At 36.9% G+C, this 25,270-nt stretch overlaps 3 protein-coding genes across 15 annotated transcripts in view; 1 reads left to right on the plus strand and 2 right to left on the minus strand.

Moving 5' to 3' along the window:
- LOC127867104 (dihydrofolate reductase-like) overlaps positions 1–25,270 on the plus strand; it is a 632,040-nt gene that overhangs the window by 537,469 nt on the left and 69,301 nt on the right. The gene's annotated exons all lie outside the window — the stretch shown is intronic.
- The window catches only part of LOC127867113 (uncharacterized), a 707,753-nt gene that overhangs the window by 443,776 nt on the left and 238,707 nt on the right, over positions 1–25,270 (minus strand). For 3 of the 11 annotated variants that reach the window (XM_052408134.1, XM_052408135.1, XM_052408136.1), the window contains exons 2-3: positions 15,988–16,088; positions 14,803–15,504 (exon numbers count right to left, since the gene is read on the minus strand). In XM_052408134.1, the coding sequence (XP_052264094.1) occupies positions 15,355–15,504; positions 15,988–16,088 (251 nt within the window). In that variant the 3' untranslated portion in view covers positions 14,803–15,354. Of the gene's footprint in view, positions 1–14,802; positions 15,505–15,987; positions 16,089–17,060; positions 17,173–25,270 lie in introns of those variants that run through there. The other 8 variants (XM_052408150.1, XM_052408139.1, XM_052408146.1 and 5 more) reach the window with 4 other exon arrangements.
- The window catches only part of LOC127867094 (uncharacterized), a 514,868-nt gene that overhangs the window by 229,178 nt on the left and 260,420 nt on the right, over positions 1–25,270 (minus strand). The window lies entirely within an intron of this gene.

The raw sequence follows: 25,270 nt of genomic DNA on the forward strand, positions 1-25,270 counted from the left end.
CTAAGAAGTAGTGAATGTTACTGCGTTGTTAGCAATCCAGTACGATATGGATTAACTTAAAAACCCACAGACTTTTCTTATCAACGCAGTCAATAAGTTCACTGCCATATTATTGACTCAATATGTTTTAATTGAAGCAATATAATGCAAGGCTTTTACTATTATGCAATATGTTCAAAGAAAAAATGTGTTTTATTTCAACCGTTATTTTATGTTTTTGCAATTCATTCACATATAGGATATGTAGCCCTTATTTATACTCATATATATAGCAGTACTTGTTTATCCCAAATTTGTCTTATATCTAACATATAGCTACTATTATTCTTGATTTGTAGCGTCCACATGCATTTTGTCATTCAACGGTACAGCATCAATTTGGAGCTTTGGAATAAAATCAAATGTATTATTATACGCAAACATATTACAAATGTTCATGTTCATAATTATATTCGTTTGCAAAACGGAGTTCTTGTAACATTACGTTAGCTTGGTAAACTATTGAAATTTATGATAATTCATAACAAAATCAACCACGAATTTATGTTCTACATGAGAAGGCTTTTGGAATATTTTAAGCACATATCCCAGTGAAAATAATGTGATGATTGAGTTTTGTGTTTACCTAAAATTGTTATTTTTTATTACCATATTATAATAATAAGATAACTTAAATCCGACATAACCTGAAATAGAAAATACAATGTCAACATGTTTTATATCAAGATATTGTATTAACAACCGATGCAAGTAGCTTCAAAATTAATTGAAACTAGATATGAATTTCACAACTGTAAACACTGAATTAGGATTCCATTTGTTGTAATTTGGATTGGCTAATCTGATGCGATCGTAAGATGATGCATAAACACTCAATGCTTTTTATTCCAAACATTTGACAATCGGGCTCAATCCACAATTGCTTTCTACCTACGCATCAATCTTTAAATCCTTTTAATAGCTGGTCGATGAAAACAATGCGGTTTGATTGTCAGTATATAAGAGTTTTATTTAGGGTCCACTTGTGCACTTGTGTAATGAGCATGTTGCATTTTATGTCGCTTGAATTGTCATTTTGTATTTTAAAAGTAAATGTATTTGTTTAGTTTACACTCATCTAAACACAAAAAGCTCACTGGGGGCTATTGTGATTACCGTGTGCTCAGCGTCGGTCGCTCCTTACCGAACTGCCATACTTAAAGAAACTTGCTCCGAATGTATGCCTTAAAAATATTCTTGTATAGTTCGATTCCTGATCACCTATGTCCAAACACTTGGTTACAAGATCGCATGTTATTAACAACAATGTTATTACTCTAGAGGACACTTTACTATATATTGTTGAAACATAGTCAATACTGTATATTGATGAAACATAGTCAACATGTTTTTCTTAACAATATATAGACCGAGTCTAGGTTATGTAAACCAAAATACAAGATGAAGAGTTTAAATCTTAGAGAATCCTTGTTATATATGTATATTAAAATTGTTTACTCAATAGTGACGAAACGTGATTAGAATGCTTTCCTTGACAAAATGTAAGCACAGTTTGAATCCCGGCCACCTGCATTGAAAACCTAAGTCTACAAGGTCAAAGTTTAGAAAACAAAACTTGCTTTCACTTAAGAAGCCGCATATATTACTCAATCTTGATGAAAAGAGGTCAGACTATGTATCGTATTTATATTGAGGTTGAATTCGAAACAGGGTCACATACGTCAAAAACTAACATTGCCGGGTCAATTTTTAGAAAAAAATTATAACAACATAGCGTCTACAGCCTGATCTAAGTGCTCATGAAACTTCCTTTGTACGTTTATCATGCTAATGCATGTGTTAAGTTCGAATCTTGGCACTATGTGTTCAACTTAGAACATCAGGTCAATTTTCAACAATTTGTTTACTTTGAATTCAGATGGGCACCTCAGCTGGGCCATAATTGTCCTCTTGCTAATGTAGACTGTTCATACATTTATTTACCCAGTGCTAATTTTACACGCATATTTGATAGCAATTATCTGTACAATCGACGTATTCGTTTTTAACAATTTATACATAAAATTCGGCAGTTATTGTATTTAATTTAATGTATTGAATGTTTTGAATATCTGAAATTGAAATATTTCAATTATGTAAAAATGCCTTATTACATATGTATGTATTAAAAACGGTATTAAAATGTAAATATTAATGGTATTATTGTGATCCAGACTTTACAATAAACTTGTAAGTGAATGATAAGGGAAATAATACAAGTTGATAATAATAGTTGAACTTAAACCGTCAGTTTACATCACATTGTTTTCTGTTCAAAATACATGTGTGAACTGTGTCGATTATTTAGGCATTGGGTTGGTTGTTTTGAATGTCACCTTCATATAAAATAGGACGGATTATATGCATGCATTAGTTCCACACACATTTGCTTATAAAGTCAAAATTTCAAAAACCAACGTGAGACAGTGCTACATGTGATTAACATATAAATACGGATGTGACATGAAAATCAATGACATTTAAACTTGTGTATCACTACAAAGGAACGTATTGCTTACAGTTTGAAATCTAGTCATGGTGTTAGAGGGAAGTTATTTAAGTTTACTTTGAAATATAGTCTGGTTAAGAATTATCATCTAAATTGAAAACAGAAAGATACATGGCATGAACGGTAGTTTTCATTATTGTTGACCTTTGACCTTACATATGACCTTGACCCTGACCTTCAGTGACAACCTTCATGCATTTTTTTCTTGAGTTTTCAAGACAAGAACAATATTCGCAAGCAATATAATTGTATCACATGTACATGAACAAATATGATCATCTTCTTATCATTACCCAATATTAAAAGTAAGGGCCACCATCTTGGATTTCTCAGCTCGCCCCGATTTATGCCAATTTATGCCGGTGGTCTGATAAATTTTAAGGTATCCCGATCATTTTGGTATGTAATATGGCTTGTTGCAACATGGTGTCCAGGTCCCTATTTCTAAAAGCGCTGAATATAACACTACCACTCTAATTTAGACACCTTTAAGGATATGAACAATATCGGTTCATTGCAATAAATCAAATCATTATATTATCCAATACCTTCAAAGATGCATAGATAAAAAAAAATAATAATATATAAACGCTATGCATTATTATATTATTAGCGATAATTTGACAAACATAATCAGATATGTGAAAGAAATAATATCAATAACTTGGGCAAAAAGATCAGAAGAACAATTGTTCAATCACTAACTCATAACGAAAGTAGAGTTGTAAATTAAGTCAAGAACTCATAAAAAGCGCTATAAAACAATAAATTTAGGGCGACATAAAACATTTCATTTTTCCCTTTAACACATCACTCAGACATTTCAGTATCATTAAATTGACATAGATAATAACTGAACATACAGATGAAGAGAGTCAATATTGGTATCAGTAGATTCAAAGCGAAAGTAGAAATAACCCCATCAATATGTTGACAGTAGTTGCAACAAAGTAAAACAAGGGTGATATGGTGTGATTTCAGGATAATTATATTAATCCAACATTGAACCATATCAACTGGTCCAGAAAATGTCTAGATTTATTCAATATAAATCACCGAGATATTCCGAATTCGAACATTTGAAAAAAAAATCAATTTATTTAGCCGACTATTTAATCTAAAGGAACTGCAACAATTTATTGCGTGCGGTTATTTAATTCCATGTACCAATTACCCTTAAGCAGCACAATTACTGTTATAATAATGTGTTGTTATTCAAATATCACTGTTAAATACTACCAACGTTTTGCTGCCAACATAGTGCCAGAAAATCAGAAGTTCGGAAGAACTTAGTGAAGCATAACATGTGTCTTTCCTTTGCTATGAAAATGGATATATTACGTTTTTGTCTCGAGTATGTCTCCACAAAGGTTTGGTGTTTGCTGCCAGGTAATACTTTGATTAAACTCGATTTTATAGATACACGTGGGGCTTATTTTATTATATTGTTTTTGCCTTTATCAGGAAAAACTTTGAGCTGTAAGTATGCACGCATACAAGTTCAAAGCAACCAAGAACAATTAATGTTGGCAGATACATTCATAATATGAACACAATAATTTACGGATAGAATCAATAGCTCTTACTTTGTTAATAAATAAACACACACATATACAATAAATACATCATATAGTACACCTCGACCACATTAATAACACTAGCGACATTAGCAATAAATAATCAACTATGTTTGCATTCAAAGCAACTACGACATGTTAAGTAGAGACACAATAACCGTTTAAATAGAAACGCAGTTATACAAATGCTGCGTTTACATTATGCTCTCGGCAGCCACGGCAGTCCCGTTTGTCCGGAATGTATCTCGCCGTGTGACCGTTGCAATTGTTTACCTTTAATTTAAGGTTTTTTAGGTTGTGCTAAGTTTTCTCACGCTTTATCAAGGTATCCGTTACGTGCCGTCGAAGCGAAAACGCGACCCTTCTGCTGCGTTAACATTATGTTCCCGGCAGTCACGGCAGTCCCGTTTGTCCGAAACGTGTCGCGCCGTGTGACTGTTGCTATATGTGACCTTTAATCCATGGTTTGCTAGGTTATACTACGTTTCCTTACGGTTTATCAAGGTATCCAAGACGTGCCGTCGAAGCGAAAACGCGGCCCTTCGACGGTGCGCTAAGTTTTAATCCACGGTCTGCCACCGATGTATAAATGTTGCTTCAAGGTACGATGCTTTCTGTTAAGTGTCCGCACGTTGTTTGCGTTTGTCATGCAGGTCTGATACGTTGTACACGTTTGCCATTCATTTGTGACGTTCTGTCAAGGTACCGTGCGGATCAAACGTTGACATCCGAGAGTTTTCGGGCACGATTGTGCTCCGGTATACAAGACAACTCTCAAGCAACAGTAATTATTATAACACAATAATTCCAGTGACATGGATGTGAACGACGAGTATGATTTTGTATTTCCTTGCTTATTTGCAACATTAATACAATCTTTGTGTTGTAAAGAGCTGAAAGAAGCACAAAAGTCCGGGAGAGACGAAGAAGGAGGCCAAGGTCCATGTGGGTTCGTCCATGGCTATCGGAAGCTAGAAGGCAGCAGCAAAGGCACTTTGATGCATTTCTTACCCGGGAATTCCGCAACGAAGAGATCAGCTCCTTTCAGAATAATCTAAGGATGCCTCAAGAACTATTCGACGAGATCCTTGAAATAATATCTCAAGTCATCTCACTGGACATTTCAGAAATGCTTCAAGTGTTTCCCACCCAACTAGAGATGTACTGGTATGAAACCCAGGTAATTCTCGCGTGTATCGGTGCTTTACACTGAGCACGTAAAAGAACCAAGGTATCTATTCGAAAAGAGCTAGGGTATCGCACCCGGATTCCATGTATCCCAATACTGTCTCTTATGCTTGCTGTCTCTTCAGCAAAACCAAAGGACCCCATTGGAAATAAGTGCTTGCACTTTCATGGGTTATCCTTGACCGCAAGGTCAAAATAAATACATACATACAAGACAAAATACGAAGTTTCGCTCTGCCCTTACACCTGGATTGAAACTGGCACTGACTCTGCGGCATTTTGCTACACGGGACAACTATTTGTCACTCTCCTATGCGTGTCGGTGCAGTAAGGCAGCAATTTGTCATATGTACCTGCAGTATGCAGCGCTTTTCACTAGGCCTACACAGACGAAGTGTTCACCGTTCCTTTGACACCCGATGAGTGGAGATCTTTCTCGCAGGAATTTGAAGATAAGTCTAACTTGCCACATGCAGTTTGGGCTCTAGAAGGGAGGCATGTTGCTATCAGCAAACCACCAAGCACAGGTTTCCTGTACCACAACTATAAAACATCATCCGGATTGATAAGGCGACATCCTTCCACAATAATCCTCATGCAAACCCCCCTCACCGTGTTGTCCCTGCTTCTATTTAATATTATGCATAGAGAATCATCTGTGTAAAATCACACCCTGTGAGAGATACCGGTTATTACACATAAGCCACACCAAATGAATCCCCATTCACCTCCGTGATGACCATCGGAATGAATGGTTCAGGATTAGCAATAAAGGCTGGTCGTTTCTTCGAAAGTCGCAATATTATCCTCGGACCTTCACTGATTTCTTCAATCGTTTATATTCACGTATGTTGCTGTCCCTCATCGAGTTCACAGGTTGCCATCATATGTCTACGTGGAATCATATAATATGCTAACTTACGTGTTACCTACGCAACATTTTGCGCATCCAATCCGTGATGTAGCCAGTGTCACAGACTTCCTTCATGACACAAGGACTGATGTTATTTTCCGCTATCCATAATAATATGTTCTTCAACGTGTGAGATATAAATTCGTCCTTACGTGATATAATACCTCACTCTTTACCATATTCAATATAACATACACTTGAATGTGAATGTCATCACTATTGTGTACCAATTCGATTTCCCCTGTGTTGAAGCAAGCACACCATTCAACATTTCGATACTCAACGCCCCTTAATCCAACAGACGTTACAAATACTTCAAGTGAAACATCTTTTTGACCGGCTTCCGGTGGCGGCTAGTGACGAGTTATTGCAGCCCATATAGCCAGGATGTCGGGGCAGTAAAAACGAAATGCATATATATCGTTTCTGTGTAATTTCCCTTGCAGTGAAAAGGCATTGACGGTCCGTCACGATCATGCCGTACAGTGTGTTCCCCAAATGATACGCTCGACAAGATATTGACATATACTTGGCGAACATATCCATCATTACACAACGCTTTGTTTACTTTCGAGTAAATTGTTCTAACGCGTCTCTCTAGTAGCAGTCTACAGTGCCCGTTGTAACTCATACGACTGTATGAACCTCAAAAAGTTATCTCCGTATGAAAGGTACCAGCATTGACACCATCTTCTGAACAAATGACACTATTGGGTACAGCCAGCATGTCCGTATCACTTTCCAGGAATAAGGTAAGACCTTCAGCCTTACTACCCGTAATCATTAACGATGCGGTACAACTGAGCTGTTTAGTCCACAGCTTTCCCAACTACCTGTATATGTCTCTCCGAGCCTGTCTGATCTCCGATCTATAGCCAGTTCACCACAGTATATGTCACTACGGAGGCAATATACCACTGAACCATAAAACTGTTTCATAAAAAGAAAAACGTTATTTTCATATAAAAAAAGTATTGTTATACATGTTTTTATTTTATCTATTCTACTAAAAGAATCGTTAGTAAATAGTAAGGTGTTGTATATATATAATTCAAAATACTACATACGACGCATTGCATTTAAATCAAACTACTATACACAAGGGGTTAGGCCATAATTTACCAACGCGCATTCGAATTGTCATGATTTAAAAGAGGAGACTCGAGACATTATAAACTAATCAACGGAGAGTCGATATATTCATGAAATTATGTGATAAGCACATAATGTATCAATCTATTTTGTCTGAAACACTTATCTTTATCAATTATTAATAAGATAGAACAAAAATTCAAATTGATTTAAGGTGCGAATCAAATACATAGCCTTTAAATTTTCAAAACTAATTTTGCTAAATAAAACAACTAGACATATACAATTTTATTTAATGAATTTTATGATTAACACGAGTAAAGCGCTCTCAAACCGGTTTAAACCCCCAATGCTTTGCATTGATCGTTCCAATGCGGTGACCCCAGCTTTATCCTTATATATGTCAATTTTGTTTTGTATTATTGTGCTGTTTTTTTTTACTGTTTTGGCATTTGGTCACTTGCCTTAAATAAAGGACCATCAAATTAAATACTGGGAATACAATACTGCTCCAGAAGCTGGAGTCTTTATATTGACATAGTAAATTCAATTAAATTTAGATCGTTAAACGAAAATAAAAATTATTTCTAAAACATCTGTTTGCACTTATCAATTTGTAGAGAGAGATAAGCTGATATTAGAAGATTCCTAAATCTGGTTCGTTAATTAGAGGTATCATTGTTTTATAAGGTAGATATATTTGTGACAAAATATTGCAATGCATCATGCGTTAAATGTTGTTATTTTCTATAACAGAACACCTGCCTTTAAATTTATCACATCATCAGACGTGCATTGTCGTAATAAACCACTTTGGAATATATTTTCCTTTATTTCGGCAATCCTGATTTATAGCTATCCGACGCGGCGCACTGTTATATCAGCCAGGTGTGGAGGATGGTTATATTACTCGGAATCAACTAAAAAGTAATAATTTATAGTAAATTCGAATCAGATTTAACAAAACAAACAATTTGATATCAAGATGTAACACGACCACGTGCGCATTGCGTCATTATAAACAGGTACTTCTTTTTTGTATGACGTCACTTATCACGGTTCAGTAGGTCGCCATTGTTTACCATGTGTATTGACATTTCTCCTCAATGAGTGGCTTAAAATCAACACAATGCAATAATGAAATATATTTTTTCATATTATTGGACATAAATTGTTCAAAAATAAATAATTTAATATATGAAATGTTGTTTTTGTCCATGTATTTTATTTAATAAGTCAGCAGCCAAAGAAAATGTCAAATGTTCTTTAAATAATGATAAAATAAATAATACACAAGCCAATATTTAAATAAAACTGCAGCAAAACAAATTTTGGCAAATTAAATATCTTTTGAGAACAATGTTCAACCAAGAAACAGGGAATTTTGATTTGGTATGGGATGGTTTGTTTTCAAACGAAAATATGCAGGATGTTGTGGAAATACGTTTTGAAGAATTTGAGTAAAAATATGGAATAAATGCACTTAACTTTGATAAGGATATAACTGAGACTACTGCCCCTGAGTCAAAATAACACACATTTTAGAGTTCAAAATGAAGCCAAACATCTCACCAAGTCAATTCCAAGTGAATTTAAAAACATTGATCTTTCTTATGTCAGACAGTACATCATCGAAGAATAAAAATAAAAACACAGCAAAAAAATATTTAATGACACCAACAAGTTCCAGAGGTTTCTACTGACAAAGGGTGATGCCAGGAAAATGCATCAGTTGGATGTCGATGTCCTTGACGAGCATAATGCTACATTCATTCTATCCCTGCAACGCCAAGATGGCACAGAGTATGAGCCAATAAGTATCCGGGCTACATCAGTAGCCTGGGACCGGAAGCTGAAAAAGACAAAAACACCATTTTATTATTATAAATGAAAAAGGGCCAAAATTTTCTTTGACAATATAAACCTATTTGAAATGCAAAAAATTAAACCCTAAAAAGCAGTTAAAACTAACTTTCTTTTTAAAGTTGATATGCGCGATTTTGTCAAATATTTATGAATTTATATAAAATGTGTAAACAAAATTATTATAGATATATTTTCATATAACTTAAAATAAAAAGTCAAGAAGAACATGTGTCGAAAAATGGGTATTTTTATAAGCCAGATATTGAATTCTGAAGTCGAAAATGTCTGTACAGACGAATTCGTCAGTATGTATATCATACATGTGCGATGTCAATCTAAATTTATTTTTACGGATCAGTTTAATTTCCAGCAACGATAGCTATTCATTCGACACACGAATACTTACTCCGATCCTAATAAAAAGACGAATGCTTCGGTTGTTGTAGGAAAATATGTACGAATTATTTTCGTCACGATCGGCTCGGGGAGCTTATTTGTCTTTTCTGCATTTTATGAAATTCGTCTTTACTGTATATTGTTTTTAGCCTATTGTGTGTTATTGTATCATGTTTTCATCAATTTATTACAATTTAACACATCAAAATCGTGCATACCCACTTTAAATGAAAGCAATTACCGTTATCAATTCATTATTCAATACTGTACTGCATTATTTAATGAAAATCTATGATAGTTTGTGATTTATTGACAAAACAATAATATTTTGTATACTGAATTCAGTATTTCTAAAAGATACAGTGACTGATTTTCACAGTTTACAGCAAGTTTGTTGCCTCTTTGGAAAAATAACTTGTACCGATCAAATCTGGAATTTGTATGCGGAAATTCAGTTAATTGGGATTTTTCGCGTGAATCTAGCAATATGGACAAATACAGAAATATTTTTGAAAAAACTTATGCTATAAATAATAATGGGTTTTCTTTATTCAAACCCCATTTGGTGTTTCTTAGGGAATAGGTAACCGGCCATTTGAGGCAGAAGTATTTACTGACCATGAAATTGATATCATGTAGCAAAAGGGTGTCCTTGATCCTCACAGTCCAACAGCTCTTGTCCACACCACGTGGCTCAACAACTGCTTGCATCTGGTTTGCGTTGCACGAAGGAACAATACAGCTTTATGTTTAATCAATTTGACAACTGAAATTAAGGAAATAAATAAACACATAGAAAACTTTGAAGTTTTGCAGGAAATAATATTACGGTAAGTTTCACACAAAAATATCTATTGCCTGAAAAACAGCAAATAAGTTAATATTTTATAAATATTACATGTCTGACAGCGTGAAAGTTAATTTGTCAAACTTCGCTTCGGTTGACAGTATTTTTCCGAAAGTTGACAAATTTACTGTCACCCTGTCAGACATGTTATATTTATTATATTATATAGAAAAAAATATTCAAACATGAACAATTTATATGAATCATATAGAATTTTAATATTAATATATAATATTCACTAATTTAGTCGTATGTTTACAACAGAAATGCAAAACTGAGTACTGTGCATGCGCGAATGGGACAGTATAATTTTTTACCATTCCACACGTGATTGCTAAGGTAGCGTGTGACAGTATTTTGGACAGTTTATTTTTTCCCGCTTGGTCTGACAGTTTTTTTATGTCACGATGGCCTATGCGAGTTTAGCATTGTGACTAAAAGTGAGGTATAATAAAAATATCATGTTTTGGAATAACCTGATATTTCCAAGATTGTCTTCTTAAATTGTCCTTTTTTTCGTTTCTTACTATTATAGCAGCTACCTTTTATAAATAGCCTGCCCTATACTGTTACTCACCAGGGTAATATAAATAAATAAGTAAGACATTACTAATATATTAAGAAATAAGAATACAATTATATTTTTTTTCAAACAGATGGGGGACATTAAACTGAAAATATCTTCTGATGAGACCGAGTACTTAGAGCTCAATGAACGTCAAAACAAGACTATTACTGGAGAAAACCTGAGCGATGTTAGAAGAGTCACCCCAAAAATGTTTACCACTAATGAAAATGACCACAGAAACCCAGTTGCTTTGTACAAAATGTGATGTGAATGACCCATTCTATATAGCTCCAAACGCATAATGAAGAAAGAACCTCAATAGTCTGCGTCTGATCACAACGAAAGCGTGCTCTGGTTCATTCGTCAAAAATTGGGATGAATAAATTGAGCAAAATGCTCAGGTTGATGGCAACTGAAGCCCGGCTTCCAGTTGAAAAACGCCTGACCAATCATTCCTCTCGCACGCATCTGTTTCACAAATTTAGAGAATATAACATTCTAGCCACTGAAATTATGTCTCTCAAGAATGACACAAGAATGTACAGTCAATTTAAAATTCCCAAATGTCAGTCATGAGCAACACAAAACATGTTCTAACATACTTGCCTTCTTATGGTCAAAATGCAGATCCAATTCAAGGTAGAAAACACTCTGACACCAGTACGGCCACATTTTCATCAACGCAGCCCCCCTAGCAAGCCGGAACAACACCAGAACGAAGCGAAATTCTATCCGAAATACTATTGCAATTTCCCCACCCACAAGCACAGTAGAGCTTCCAGAAGTCACTGTCCAGCTCATTTAAATCTCAGTTCTTCGGGGAAACGTTCCTAATCCAGAATTTTCATGTACACAATAATTAATCCAGTATCTAAATAACTTCTTTAACACACCGTACATCCGACAAAAAGCAGCGATTTGCTTTACACACAAAGTCGATTCACGTGCTCGGCCTACTGTGTGGACCATTTTTCAAAATGAACATGACTCTTTACATCGCTATACATATAATTTAGTTATTGTTATTATTTGATTGAGTTTTGGTAACGTATGAAAGTAGTCCGTTGTCTTGTAAATAAATGAATTGTGTTAACCGTATTGTTTTTGTTTGCAATACTATGATACTATTTTCTTACGCGGACCTCTTTACAGCTACGGTCGAAAAACAATGTTTACTTAAAATAACTTTGGGATTTTCCGTGTAGTTCTAGTTTCCTATTCTTTTTTTAAAGAAATAATTGACGACTAAGAAAATTGATGGGATAAAACGAGAACTAGGTCAGTGCCGAATAAAGCGAAGGTTATTTTTCTCGGCCCGAAAATCGCAAAGGCTCGTGGTTTATATTTTCTAAGCCTCGAAAAAAAACTTCGCTTTGTTCGGCAACGACCTAGTTTTCTATATATACTAACATTAGACCATACAGTTAAGAACAAGTAATGCTTATACAATCTTAGAGAGAGGGATACAGGTTATCTTACCAAGTTTTTGTTGTGTGGGATACAATGCCCTGTCTAGAGATCCCTTCTGGTTAATCCCGCCTGATGCCACATTCAGCCATCTTTACGGTGCTGCAGTAAAATCTTAGTTACCTTAAGGCAGATTAGTGTATAATAGTAATAGTATGGGAAATAGTGCAATACTACAGTTCAGTGTCAAAAAAATAGGATTGTTAAATATTATTGGCAGGATCACGAATACATTGCAATATACTTAATAAACAGAATTGTGATATCATTTGCTTGCTTCTGCATTTAAATAAGTTGCAAAAATGCGAAAGAAAAGTTGCTTAACTGGTGTTTCAATGAAAAATGCAAATGAGATGGCATTTGCTGGTTTATCAATTAAGTAACATTTGAATTATGCCTTACTTTATACATAATTATATTTTGTATTGGCTCAGCAAGGTCCTGTTCTAACGATGTATTCTTACATATATTGTCCGAAGCTTTTTATATCCGGTCAATGACGTTAACTGACTTAACAGATAAATTATGACGTCATGAGTATGTAATATTATTTATTCGTGTCATGTGATAACATTGTGGCAATTATGCTGTCGTGAAGTAAAGAACCATTCCACCACTTCTTTCGGATCCTACTCGATGTAAAAAAGTAATATTTATATTCACTATTAATGTACTTATTCACACTTCGGGAGTAACGAGACGTTAACTTATACAACTACTTATACAACTAAAAGTGTATATTCGAAAAGTTGGATATCTTGCTTAAATTCATCCGGCTTACCTGCTGGGATGCGATCAATAAACATATATTACTAATACATGAATTATAAATTAATGAATCGGTATTTTATTTCATATTGTGATGTCGAACATGTCTGAATACATTTAACTACGTAATAAATCGGACTATGGTAGCATCATCATTACTTTGTACAATGACAGAAGATATATAATACTGTTTACAAAACCGATCATTCAGGTTTTTTCTCAAGGCGGAACAACACGGAACCAGTTAAATAAAAGTTCGTATCTTTTTGACGATTTAAAAGCCTGAAAATTCTAAAGCGCTACAAAGGCGAAACGATTGTATAATTAGGAAAGTTCTGTTGTTATCGTCATCATATTGTTGTTATCCGTAATATAGTGTAATCGTGTGACATTACAAGGATTACCTATGTAAAGTTTAAATTACGTGCATTATCCCGTCATAACGATTGGCCGAATTTGCTCAAAGGGTCAGTGGTTCGAGCCCAGGTGTGGATAACGTTTTTTCATTCTTCAATTTTATCCAATTTATGCCTAGTGGACTCTCCCATCCTTCTAAATTGGACCAATTTATTTCCAAAATTAGGGATGTCTAGTATATGTATTTCTATATTTAGACTATTACTTACTGAAATTCCTTTACGCAAACAGCGCAGACCCAGATGATACGGCGCATCATGCGGCGTCTCATCTGGGTCTACGCTGTTTGCAAAGTCATTTTTTCAGGACGCTAGGCATAAACGGGTTAATTTATGTTTTTAACTGAAACTCTTTTGTTCCGATGTTTACATGAATTTAAAGCATTAGTTCACAAACTTCAGAACATGTCAAAATCTGTTAAATGGTCCGTTTAAGTCATGGATTTTAAATACTTATTATGACGTGAGACGTGTATTAGTTCAACAAACAGGAGATATTTGCTAATCCATAAGAGCTTATTGCAAATAAATATCATCATGCATGCAAAAGTCAATTTGCAATTTTAAAGTTGAGCTGCTCTTTAAGAAAAGGGGGTTTAATACATGTGCATCAAGTGTCGCCCAGATTAGCTTTTGCAGTCCGCACAGGCTAATTAGGGACAACACTTTCCGCTTTTATGATATTTTTCCTTTCAAGAAAGTCTCTTCTTAGCAAAAATCGAGTTTAGAGGGAAGGCGTTGTCCCTAAACAATATGTGTGGTCTGCACAGATTTATCTGGGACGACACTTTACGCACCTTCATTAAACTCCCTTTTCACTGAGCGTGGTCCAATTTTAATATATCCCCTGTCTTTGATTTCAGGTTTTCCCATTTAAATATACTCTTAATCTAGTACGTACATATCCAAATGTATCTGTTAGACTACTATAAGCAAGAATCACAAATTAATAAGCCTTGGTTTAATGACAAACCCATGATCCACATATTTAAAATAAGTATTATCAAAACACTGTGTAATTTTCTTTCTGTTATTATATCTGCAATGTAGACCCAGTACATCGTATACAAAGTATAAAAAGCCTTTTTATCAAAGGTGAGTGTATTTTGCAACACTTTCCACAGACAAAGTATGTTCATTTAACAAATACAAAAACTTCGAGACGATAATTTTTATTAGCAGAAGCGGCCTTAAATACATAAAACACAGTTTAGGAATTTACAGATATTTGCGGCAAATCAAAGTTTACAGCTCCTGGTCTCAGTCTGAAACCAATCGATTCGTTTTGTTTAAATAAACAACATTCTTAAAAAACTGGGCTTAACGCATGTGCGTAAAGCGTCGTAATAAATAATCTGAGCAGTCCAAACAGGCTAATCAGGGACAGCACTTTGCGCCATTATTGGACTTTCGTTTAGAAAATACTTATTGAGCACGAACAATTCCCTAAATGCGGAAAGAGTCGTCCATGATTAGCCAGTAATTACACACGCAGAACAAGGATGACAATGTCACTACATGCATTAAGACCAGATTGTTTGTTAAAATAGTTTGTCTTTAGAACACATTAAAGTATTGTATCGTATTTGATAAACAATTGTACGAATGTAATAATTTATACCACTGAAATACAGTTCTTAATAAAAAGCTGATCGAAGAGTATAACGACGAAGAAACGTGAAAAGCCAAGGTTGATGTTACCATAGCGTTAGTAGTCGAAGTAATCCTTATTGCATCTCTCATTGAGATCTCGAACGATCTTCTCGCACGTGCCGAAATCTCGCAAGTCATCTGGTATCACTATGACGATGTTGTTGATGTCATTGCTCTTTGGATCCCTCAGGATGTAGTGGTTCCCCTAATTGTACAAATAAACATAATTACAGTGCTTTGTGAAAAAAGGGTTCAATGCATGTGCAAAAAGTGTCATCCCAGATTATCCTGTGCAGTCCACACAGGCTAATCAGGGACGACACTTTCCGCCGAAACTGAATTTTCTTCAAGAAGAGTATTTCTTTATAATAAAAATATCATAAAAGCGGAAAGTATCGTCACTGATAAGCCTGTGTGGACTGCACAAGCTAATCTGGGAAGAAACTGTACGCACATGCATTAAACCCCCTTTATACAGAGCACGACCAATATGTAACATTTAATATGTCTCATTTGTCTATATTTTAAGCGTATACTCAACCAAACCGTAAAGCGTTTAATATCTAGACTTCAGATTTCCTACTTGCCCCGTACAAATCGATAAGCATCAATAATAAAAAAAAGTTGTTAAATCGGTCGTTCAACAACAACAAAACAAATGTGTCCATCGTAGATATTAACTGCGTACCATGGAGAGCTCCGAGAGCCCGCAGTTGGTCGCAAAGGTCCACAAGGCTTCGCTGTTACAGTCGTCTGGAAACCGAAGAGGTGAGTCCGTCGACCACCAGGCTAAAAATACATCAACAACGCCGGGTTTTAGCCAGTATTAAACATGCCGGGGTGTGGGAGGGGGATTGCTGGTGATGATGAAAAGAGGCAGTGTGACCTTATAGATGAACATTTGTCGATTTTACACTGTTTACATTGTATTTATTTCATAGAGTTGTTTACACTTATTAACACGAGCATAAATTACCTGCATGAACATTTTGTTGTATTGATACTCGTTTAATTTCTTGCAAGCGTAGAACTATTATCATATGACTCGCGTATGACATATGCCGCAAGCGTAGCTCCTGACAATACGAGTCGTGTTCTGAGAAAACTGGGCATAATGCATGTGCGTAAAGTGTCGTGCCAGATTAGCCTGTGCAATCCGCATAGGCTAATCAGGGACAACATTTTCCGTTTTTATGACAATTTTTCTTTAAATGAAGTCTCTTCTTAGCATAATTCCAATTTAGGCGGACTGTGTCGTCCCTAATTAGCCTGTGAGGACTACACATACCCTTTGCGGACTGCACAGGATAATCTGGGACGACACTTTACGCACATGCATTACACCCAGTTTTTTCAGAACGCGACTCATAGTGTGCGAATAGAAAGACTGGCCATGAGCTACGCTTGCCGCGGTCCGTTCATGAGACCACGGAGCCTTGCTCGTTATACCGGACAGGTTGGCTCCTGACCAAACAACGCACACTGGTCATATATGACATAAACCCCATTTTCGCATGACGCTGCTTAAATGATGCCCAGCAGTTGTCAAAGCGGATTTTAATAAATATCGCCCCCACAATCGTTCTATCAATATTCGACTTATATAAACTTATATAACAAACAAAGAAAATTGAGTCTTAAAAGTAGCACTAATAGAAGCAAGAGAATAATCAGTAACAGCAGTAGAAGAACAATAGCAGTAGCAGAAGCAGTAGCGGTTTTAGCACTAATTAAGTGAATGAATTGCATCACAAGTCTTACCTGTCACTACGGAGATCATAAGACCTATGACGAAGAGGAAAACCACAGCCTTGCTCATCTTTGTGGACCAATAGGCACGGACAGACAAGCAGTGGTTTAACTGAACATCAGTGTGATCAATTTATAAATCATTTCCTACATTTACAGCCAGTAACGGACATTCGCACTTAGGCTATTACAGGAGTATGCATGTTTTGCTTTTTCAAGTTCCACTTTTTATACTGACGCTAGAACGTGTCCTCGATCGTGTATGATTAAAACCTACCTACATTTATGTGTTCCCCAAAATGAACAGTTTTGTGTGAAGCATTCATATCAAAATTATAATATTTTTTAATATTCGTGCAAAGTTGAAAATGTTCCATTTGGTCATTTTGTTATTTGAAAAATCTACATTTTATTGCTGGTAATGAAAACCGAATTAAAACAACGTAGGCCTTAAAATAATTAACAAACGTAAGTGCTGTACGGCCTCATGTCTTTCGCAGGCGGCTAGATTTTTATTGAACAAGGATATAGGACTTGACCGGTTTGTCTTGATATACAAGTGCGGTGGTCTACACCGACACAACACTCGAGGTATCTAGTAGACAAGGGTCGGCGGATGTGTTTACTTCCATTGCAATACAAGAAATTAAATGTGAATATGAAATACCAAGAAACTTATTATTGTTCTATACTCAATAAAAATGTAATAGTTTTAAACATTATAAATAAATTATAATAGTAGGAACTATTAAATATTTGCATAATTATATTATCAAGAAGTATATGATATTTTAGAGGCGTTGCATTGTTTTGCAAAAGCACAGAGACGTGATAGCAGATTGGTGAATGTCTGGTCCCCATATTCAAACTATCTTCATATAAGTTGCGAGCAGTAATTTCAAATTGAGTTTAAATTGTATGCATCGTTACGTTTGGATGGTTAACTGTCACAGTGGAAAACGCTAAATGAAAACTGTTTACATGGTAACGTTCTATTATATCAGAGAGCTCTTGATGCCAATGGAACACTCAATGGGATAGTCGTCGAAGCAGGATGCGATCTTATGGGTTAAAATTGTATTGGACATGGGTAACACTATTTGAATGTCATATGTTCATTATTTAAATTAAATCTCGATAAATTTCACATACAAGTTTTTCCATTTAATAACTTTATAGTAAAAATTATACAAAAGGAGGAAACATTTTTTGAATCCAGAAACTCTATCAGGAGATAGTTGTCTTGATTTTGTGGGTCGCGTTCTGAGAAAACTGGGCTTAATGCATGTGCGTAAAGTGTCGTCCTAGATTAGCCTATGCAGTCCGCACAGGCTAATAAGGGACGACACTTTCCGCCTAAACTTGATTTTCGGCAAGGAGGGACTTCCTTGAAACTAAAAATACCATAAAAGCGGAACGTGTCGTCCCTGATAAGCCTGTGCGGACTGCATAGGCTAATCTGGGATGACACTTTACGCACATGCATTAAGCCCAGTTTTCTCAGAACACGACTCGTATTAACAACTTTCATAACATAACACGCAGCATAAAAATAAACTAATTTAACAGGGCTCACCGTATTAGAACGGTCAATGCAAAGCATCTGGGATTAAAACCGGTTTGAAAATTAGCCGATCCGAATCAGGTTCCTCCTGATTTTGAATAAAACACAAACAGCACACTGACAACAACTGACAAATTATGTTTGATGTACCATTATGTGTTTCTCCTTCTCCGGTATACGAAGCAGTCAACGCTATATCTTTTACCCCATACCCTGAGGTCTGAATAATGAATATAATATTTCGTTTTGGGGCGACTATTTGCTTGCCTGAATCCAATTTTTCACGCTATTGTTGTTCATGTTTGTAATTCCATTGATATACGATGTCAATGTAAGAAAGAAGTCAATCCTATTTATATAAGCTAGATTGTTTCGTTAACCCCAGCTTGTATGTTACATTCTCTGCTATCCTGGTAGAACGAGTACCTGATATCTACGGAGAAGATCTTCTAAAGGCTTCCTAGCTCACAAGGGATACTATGGAAAAGACGTTGAAAAACATACATGCATAAAATACAGCATACTATTATGTGACCGCGTCTCTTAAACATAGGTTTATTGAATCTTCATATCTTAAAAACGCAGACAATAAATATTTATTGATGTACCCGTATTATCTAGGATGTGCGTCTTGACCTAAGAGGTTTCTTTTCCCCGCGCATATCTGCCATGTAATGTAAAAATTTAAAATCACGTTTGTTTGAGAACATAAAAAGGCACTCCATTTAATGTCTTTACAAGCAATTATAAACCATACGGACAAAATACAAAAGAGATAAATCTATCTGGATATCAATCTGAATCCTTTTGCAACCGAATGCTTGTGGAAAAGCATTCTTCTTTTTCTAAAGTGGCTGTATGTTATATTGTGCCGTGTTGTCAGTTTTCTTCATAAAAAACATAGAACATTTCAAACTGTTCAATCTGTTCACGTAAACAATGCTTCATGTTTGTTTAATAAAAATAAACTGATAAATATATAACAGTATTTTGACGACAGCATTTTTAAGTATCATCCGCAACATAAATACTAAAGTTATTTTTAGGAATGTGCAACTAAAATTCGATTTTGTTTTCGATGCGAACATGTCCTTTTAAGAAGTCGTTTGCACTGGATAATATGTGGATGAGTAGTGATATTCGATATGTCTTGAAGGAACTATTTTTTAAGTCTGCAGGCTACAGATCAATAACTCGGTATATCAAATGACCCGCAAGCGGAACACTGATGTGCTGTTTCCTGATAATGCAACCCCCGCTAATGGGTCATAATATAATTAATTATTTACGTGATCAATATTATTAGAGATGTTAACCGATTCGAGTTTAGCATTTTAGACGCTGTATTCTATGTAAATGAAAAGTAACACAAACAGGTCCAGCCAAAAATACAATCAAACAATTACAACAATCCATCTATTCAACATTGTACTCATTGATCGTGGTCAATATTTCATTTGGTTGTATTCTTGCGCGTTTTGCATTCGTTTAGTGAGACCGTTACAGTGAACTCACTCAGGTACTCTTCAACAGATTAAACTCACTTCAATATCGGTACCTAAATATTGTCAAACATAAAGGTCAGTGCCACGTTAATATTGGCGAACTATACTTTATCATACATATTCACATAGTCACAGAAGGTGTTAATAGTCATAATGCGGGATGGCTAGTATTTGCATTTGTTTGCATGAAACACACGTAAAATATAGCAGTCACGGTATGTATGTCAGTGCATCTTACACGATGACTGCTAAACGTAATACAATTCGTTAAACAAACGTATGATATAACACTCGGGGTAGGTGTTCCAGTGCAAAATACGCAGTGACCGCTAACTCTAATGATACTCTACACAAACGCAAAATATAATCGTCTTTATGTACGGGGGCTATGACGTTTATCTTTGGAGCGGGATAACGAATGTAGGCGCGGTTTGACACTGGCGGCTACCTTCCGAAACAGCTAGATATATATCGAGACGCGTTCTGGGAAAACGGGGATTAATGTATGTGTGTGAGGCGTCCTTCAATATTATCATGTGCAGTCCGCACACATGCTAATCAGATACGATACATATCGCGTTAATGGTATTTTTCGCTGTAAAAAAGTATCTTCATATTAAGAATCCAGTTTAGGCGGAAAGTGGCTGATAAGCCTGTGTGGTTGGCAAACTCTAAGCTGGAACGACGCTTTCAACACATGAATTATGCCCAGTTTTCGCAGAGCGCGGCTCACATCATTACCGCTACGATATGCGCCCAATATTAAGAATACCAATAAGGATTAGATATGTTCGTCAGAAAACGTTTCTCATGCACTTGATTCACCTTTATCGCGAATATAAACATCAAATAATCAAGCGCTGTACTTGAATGAGTCGCGTTATGAGAAAACTGGGCATAATGCTTGTGCTTAAAGTGTAGTCCCTGATTAGCCTGTGACGGCACTTAACGCACATGCATTATGCCCAGTTTTATCAAATTAATAAACAATTATTTGCATTTTTTGAAAAAGTACAAAACAATTAATTAAACATCTAGTTCAACAGCGTAGAAAACGTATTTCCATTTCCGCAAGATTGAAATTATACCGCTGGTTCAATATTGAATAATTTTCTACCTTTTTAAAGCTTATTACTTCCTTTAAATCTGTAATTGTTACCATAGACCGCAAAGGATGACCTTGACCTTGACCTTAACCACAATGTGTTTGTCAGAAACACAATGCCGCCTGTGTGTGTTTCAGAGTTTATTTACAGGTCCTACTGGCCTCTTCACGAGGTTACGGTAGCCCGACCTGCCCCTGTGACCTCTCAGGGGAAAAAGATTAATTTTAGAGCAAAAGTAGGTCAAATTTACCCCGGCTTCCCGGGTATTCGCCAGATACTTTAATTTTTAAAAGAGTTCCGTGCACGTTGGCCAATGAGACCTTAATGTGCTATCTACCTAAAGGTGGTGATGAGGTGCGGATCCCGCCGAGTGTCCCGCACATTACTAATGTACAAGACACTCAACGCGACCCACATCCCAACACCACCCGGTACGTAAGACCCGGAACACACACACGTATCGCTCTCACACCCCCACTCATTACGGGTGGCGCGTATGAGAGCGCCACGCCCGTGTGTTCCGGGTTCCTTGGTGGTGATCTGTGTATGGTTGTGTATAGTGTGTGGTATGTGATTGTTGTGCATTTGTCTGGAGCGGAAGAGGAGGTGTCTGTCGGTTATTTACGGTCGTCGGTCAGTCGTGAAGGGTTGTATATTGTTGCAGTTCCCAGATCGCAGAACCCGCCGCCCCCGCACAAGCGCACCCACGCCGAGCGAGCCCGAGCCCCCCCCCCCCCCTGCTCCCGCATACGGCCCCGGCCTGAGCACCCAACCGCTGGAGACCCCCGAGACAAGCACTCTCATCCACACACTCGCTGCGCGCGACAACAAATCAGTCAAGAACCAACCATGGAGCCCCCCAAAGCCCTACCCAGAGTCACCATCGTTCTTTCCCACCCGCCTGCCAAACATCCAGACCATGTATCAAGCTGGGATGTATTAATTTTGTAGTTATGTTGTATTTGCTATTATAATTGGATAGGTAAAGTAAATAAATGATCTAAAAACGCCGTTGATATATCATAGGATTTATTTATGTTTGATATTAATTTGTAAAACTCATAGTATTATAGATTATGTCCTGTATTCTAGCTTTCATTTACCCAAGTGTGGTTGTTGTGCTCTCCGCCCCATGAGAGTTGTTAGTGGGGGTTCGAGCAGGATACAGTAAACGCCCCGATTCCAGAGGCGCCCCTGGTTCTTTTAAGTGCCCGGTGTAAAGCACCGATACACTGCATCCCCGTTTAACGTCCCTCGCGGAGGACATATTAGTACATAGTGTTAGTATTGGTACTTATATACATGTGTAGTTCTGCTGTCTTGTGTCATAACTTGCGGTAACGTGGGCTCTCTCTGTTGCTATTTGGTATATAGTTTGGATGTTATTGCGAAGGGCAGGCTAGTTTTTGAAAGATCATGTATTTGATGATAGAAGAAGGGGACTATGTTTGTTTGATTGGGCCGAGATGACTAGTTCGTTGGGGGGCAGACAATCTCTTTGTAAATTCTTTCTTATTGATGTGTTAAGTGTCTTGTGAGACTGTGGTGTTGTAAGGGCCAGACTAGTTTTGATAGGTCATTTATTTGATGAAAGAAGAGAGGGGCTGAGTTTGAGTAAAATTGGTATTAGTGAGAGCGCACACGTTAGTGTTTCTGGTTATAAAAGCAAAGACAGCATTCCTATGTGTTTGTGTAATATGCCAGGTTAGTATCGTGGTCTGGTCTAGGGTATGTCGAGCTAAGGGTTCGATCCGGCTACATAGGAACATATAATGGTTAGTGTACAAATGAACTGCAAACAGTCATTCTTTTCAGTATCTTTCAAGAGGGACGGCATGTAGCGTCTCTCGCTGAGGACATATTAGTATATAGTGTTAGTATTGGTACATATACAGATCTGCTGCCTTGTGTCATATTTTATAGAAGCTTGGGCACTCTCTGTTGCTATTTTGGGAAATGGTTGTATGTTGTTGTGAGGGTCAGACTAGATTTTTGACAGATCATGTACTAGATGATAGAAGAGAGGGACTGAGTGTGTGTAAATGGACCAAGATGACTATTTTGTTTTGTGGGCTAAGACAATTTCGAGATTTTCTTTCTTTTTTCTGAGGTGATTGCCTATGTCACTGTGGTGTTGTGTGGGCCAGACTTTGTTTTTGATAGATCATTTATTTGATGATAGAAGAGATGGACTGTGGTTATGGTAGTTTGGTATTAGGAGAGTGAGCGCTTTACTGGTTCTGGTTATGTATGATATCAGAGGCAGCAGTTCTATGTGTTATTGTGGCTATTACAATGGTTAGTAAATGAATGGACTGCAATAAGTTATTCTATATATACACTGAGAAAAAAATATACTAATTATCATCACTTTTCTTGTTTTGGTCATCTTGGGTGGGTCGTGTCGACAGAGCCAGAGTGCGATGGGGGGGGGGGGGGGGCGCCTCACCACCCCAGCCGACACGCTCCATCCAACATTTTTTTATATAATGCATATATAAAATACATGGTTGTGATATCTACATCTAAAGGGGTTGTACTGAAGGTTTCTCTATTGAGTTACCTGAGTGCGCACTTAATGCGGCTTCCGTCTCTGTGCGGAAGTGTAGTGTCTGCGTGCTTACCCCACTACCGTCGTCGTCGGCTGCTGCGTGCTGGGTGCAGCGGAAAATTTTTAAAATAACGAGGACCAGCACAGGGGGGGGGGAGGGTCTCGCGGAACCCGGATACTGTTAGCCCGATTTTTTGGTTTACAAAGGGGGGGCTTTTAGATTTGTCCATATCGTTACATAGTGGTTACAGATGTTCGTTTTTATTTTTATCAAGCGTACCTATCCGTCATTGATTCTGATAGCGTGCCCTTAGGGTTAAATTGCGTTTATGTTGTACGGTCGCGGTTGTTAACGAGACAGGCGGCCGATACATTTCATGATTTGGTTGACAGTTATATTCGGTACCGTAATCCCTTCCGTCGTTTTATTAAGAGAGTGTTGTTATTGTTTTACTGGGTTATAATGTGTAGCTTGTCAGCCCTTGCCCATCCGTGGCGTCGTCACAGGGCACAGACCAGGGGGCCCCACTGACACACAGGTGTGACCCGTTGGCTATGCCCTGCGACGAAGTAACTATAGGTCGGTTGTCATATCCGCGTTATGCTCAGGCCGTGATAATACCGTAGGTTCACTCTGTGCGGGCCCGGGCGAGCGGCCCCATTGACACACAGAAGTGACCAGTCATCCGTGCCCGCCCAGAGGGCCCCTTTATGGCTATAGTCCACGGACGGGGTCCGGCAGACAGGGTTAATGTTATGTAGTTACCTAGATGTGTTTTTATTCCGGCACCGGGACGCGCTTTATTCGCACTTTTGAAAGTTACGCGACTTGTTTATACGCATATTTTTGCTATTTCGGATAAGCCTAAGGAAGATAATTTATGCAAGAAGATTCTGGTTTGGTTAATATGCCCTACTGTATCGCTTTATTTTATAGATTAAGTGCAGGTATGAATCTAGTTTTAGTCTTAATTTTAACAGAATAGATTTTGTGACGCTAAATGGTTGAAGTTTCGAGCGTTTGTGGGGTATTTCCATATATGTTTTATATTGCAAGGGAGGTAATTCTAAGCCGTTAATGTTCCAAAATGAGTCTTTTTTTCCCCTTATATTTGTGTCTGTTTTCAAGTCGGTGGTGGGTTGAAAAATAAATTACTATTAGTATTAAGTAAAAATGGCTATTGGTACAGAAATAAGGTGTTCATATAATTGTTCGTTTAATGCGAATTGCCTTATATCTTGTTTTTGTAAGGGAGATAATTGAATTACGCAAAAAATCGTAAAAATAGTCCTTTTCGTACATATTTATGTTTGTTTTGCAATATATATGGGAATTAAACCTTAAGTTACTATTAGTATGGGGACGAAGAGATAGTGTTACGGATATATGACGTCTGTATAAATTCTTGGGATAAATCGATAGATATATGTACTATTATAATATTTTCTCTCTTGCGGCGTCTCCCGCATCACCGCGGCGTCCCACTCGGGACTCC

This window comes from Dreissena polymorpha, chromosome 2 (assembly GCF_020536995.1).
Source record: "Dreissena polymorpha isolate Duluth1 chromosome 2, UMN_Dpol_1.0, whole genome shotgun sequence".
Lineage (NCBI taxonomy): Eukaryota > Metazoa > Mollusca > Bivalvia > Myida > Dreissenidae > Dreissena > Dreissena polymorpha.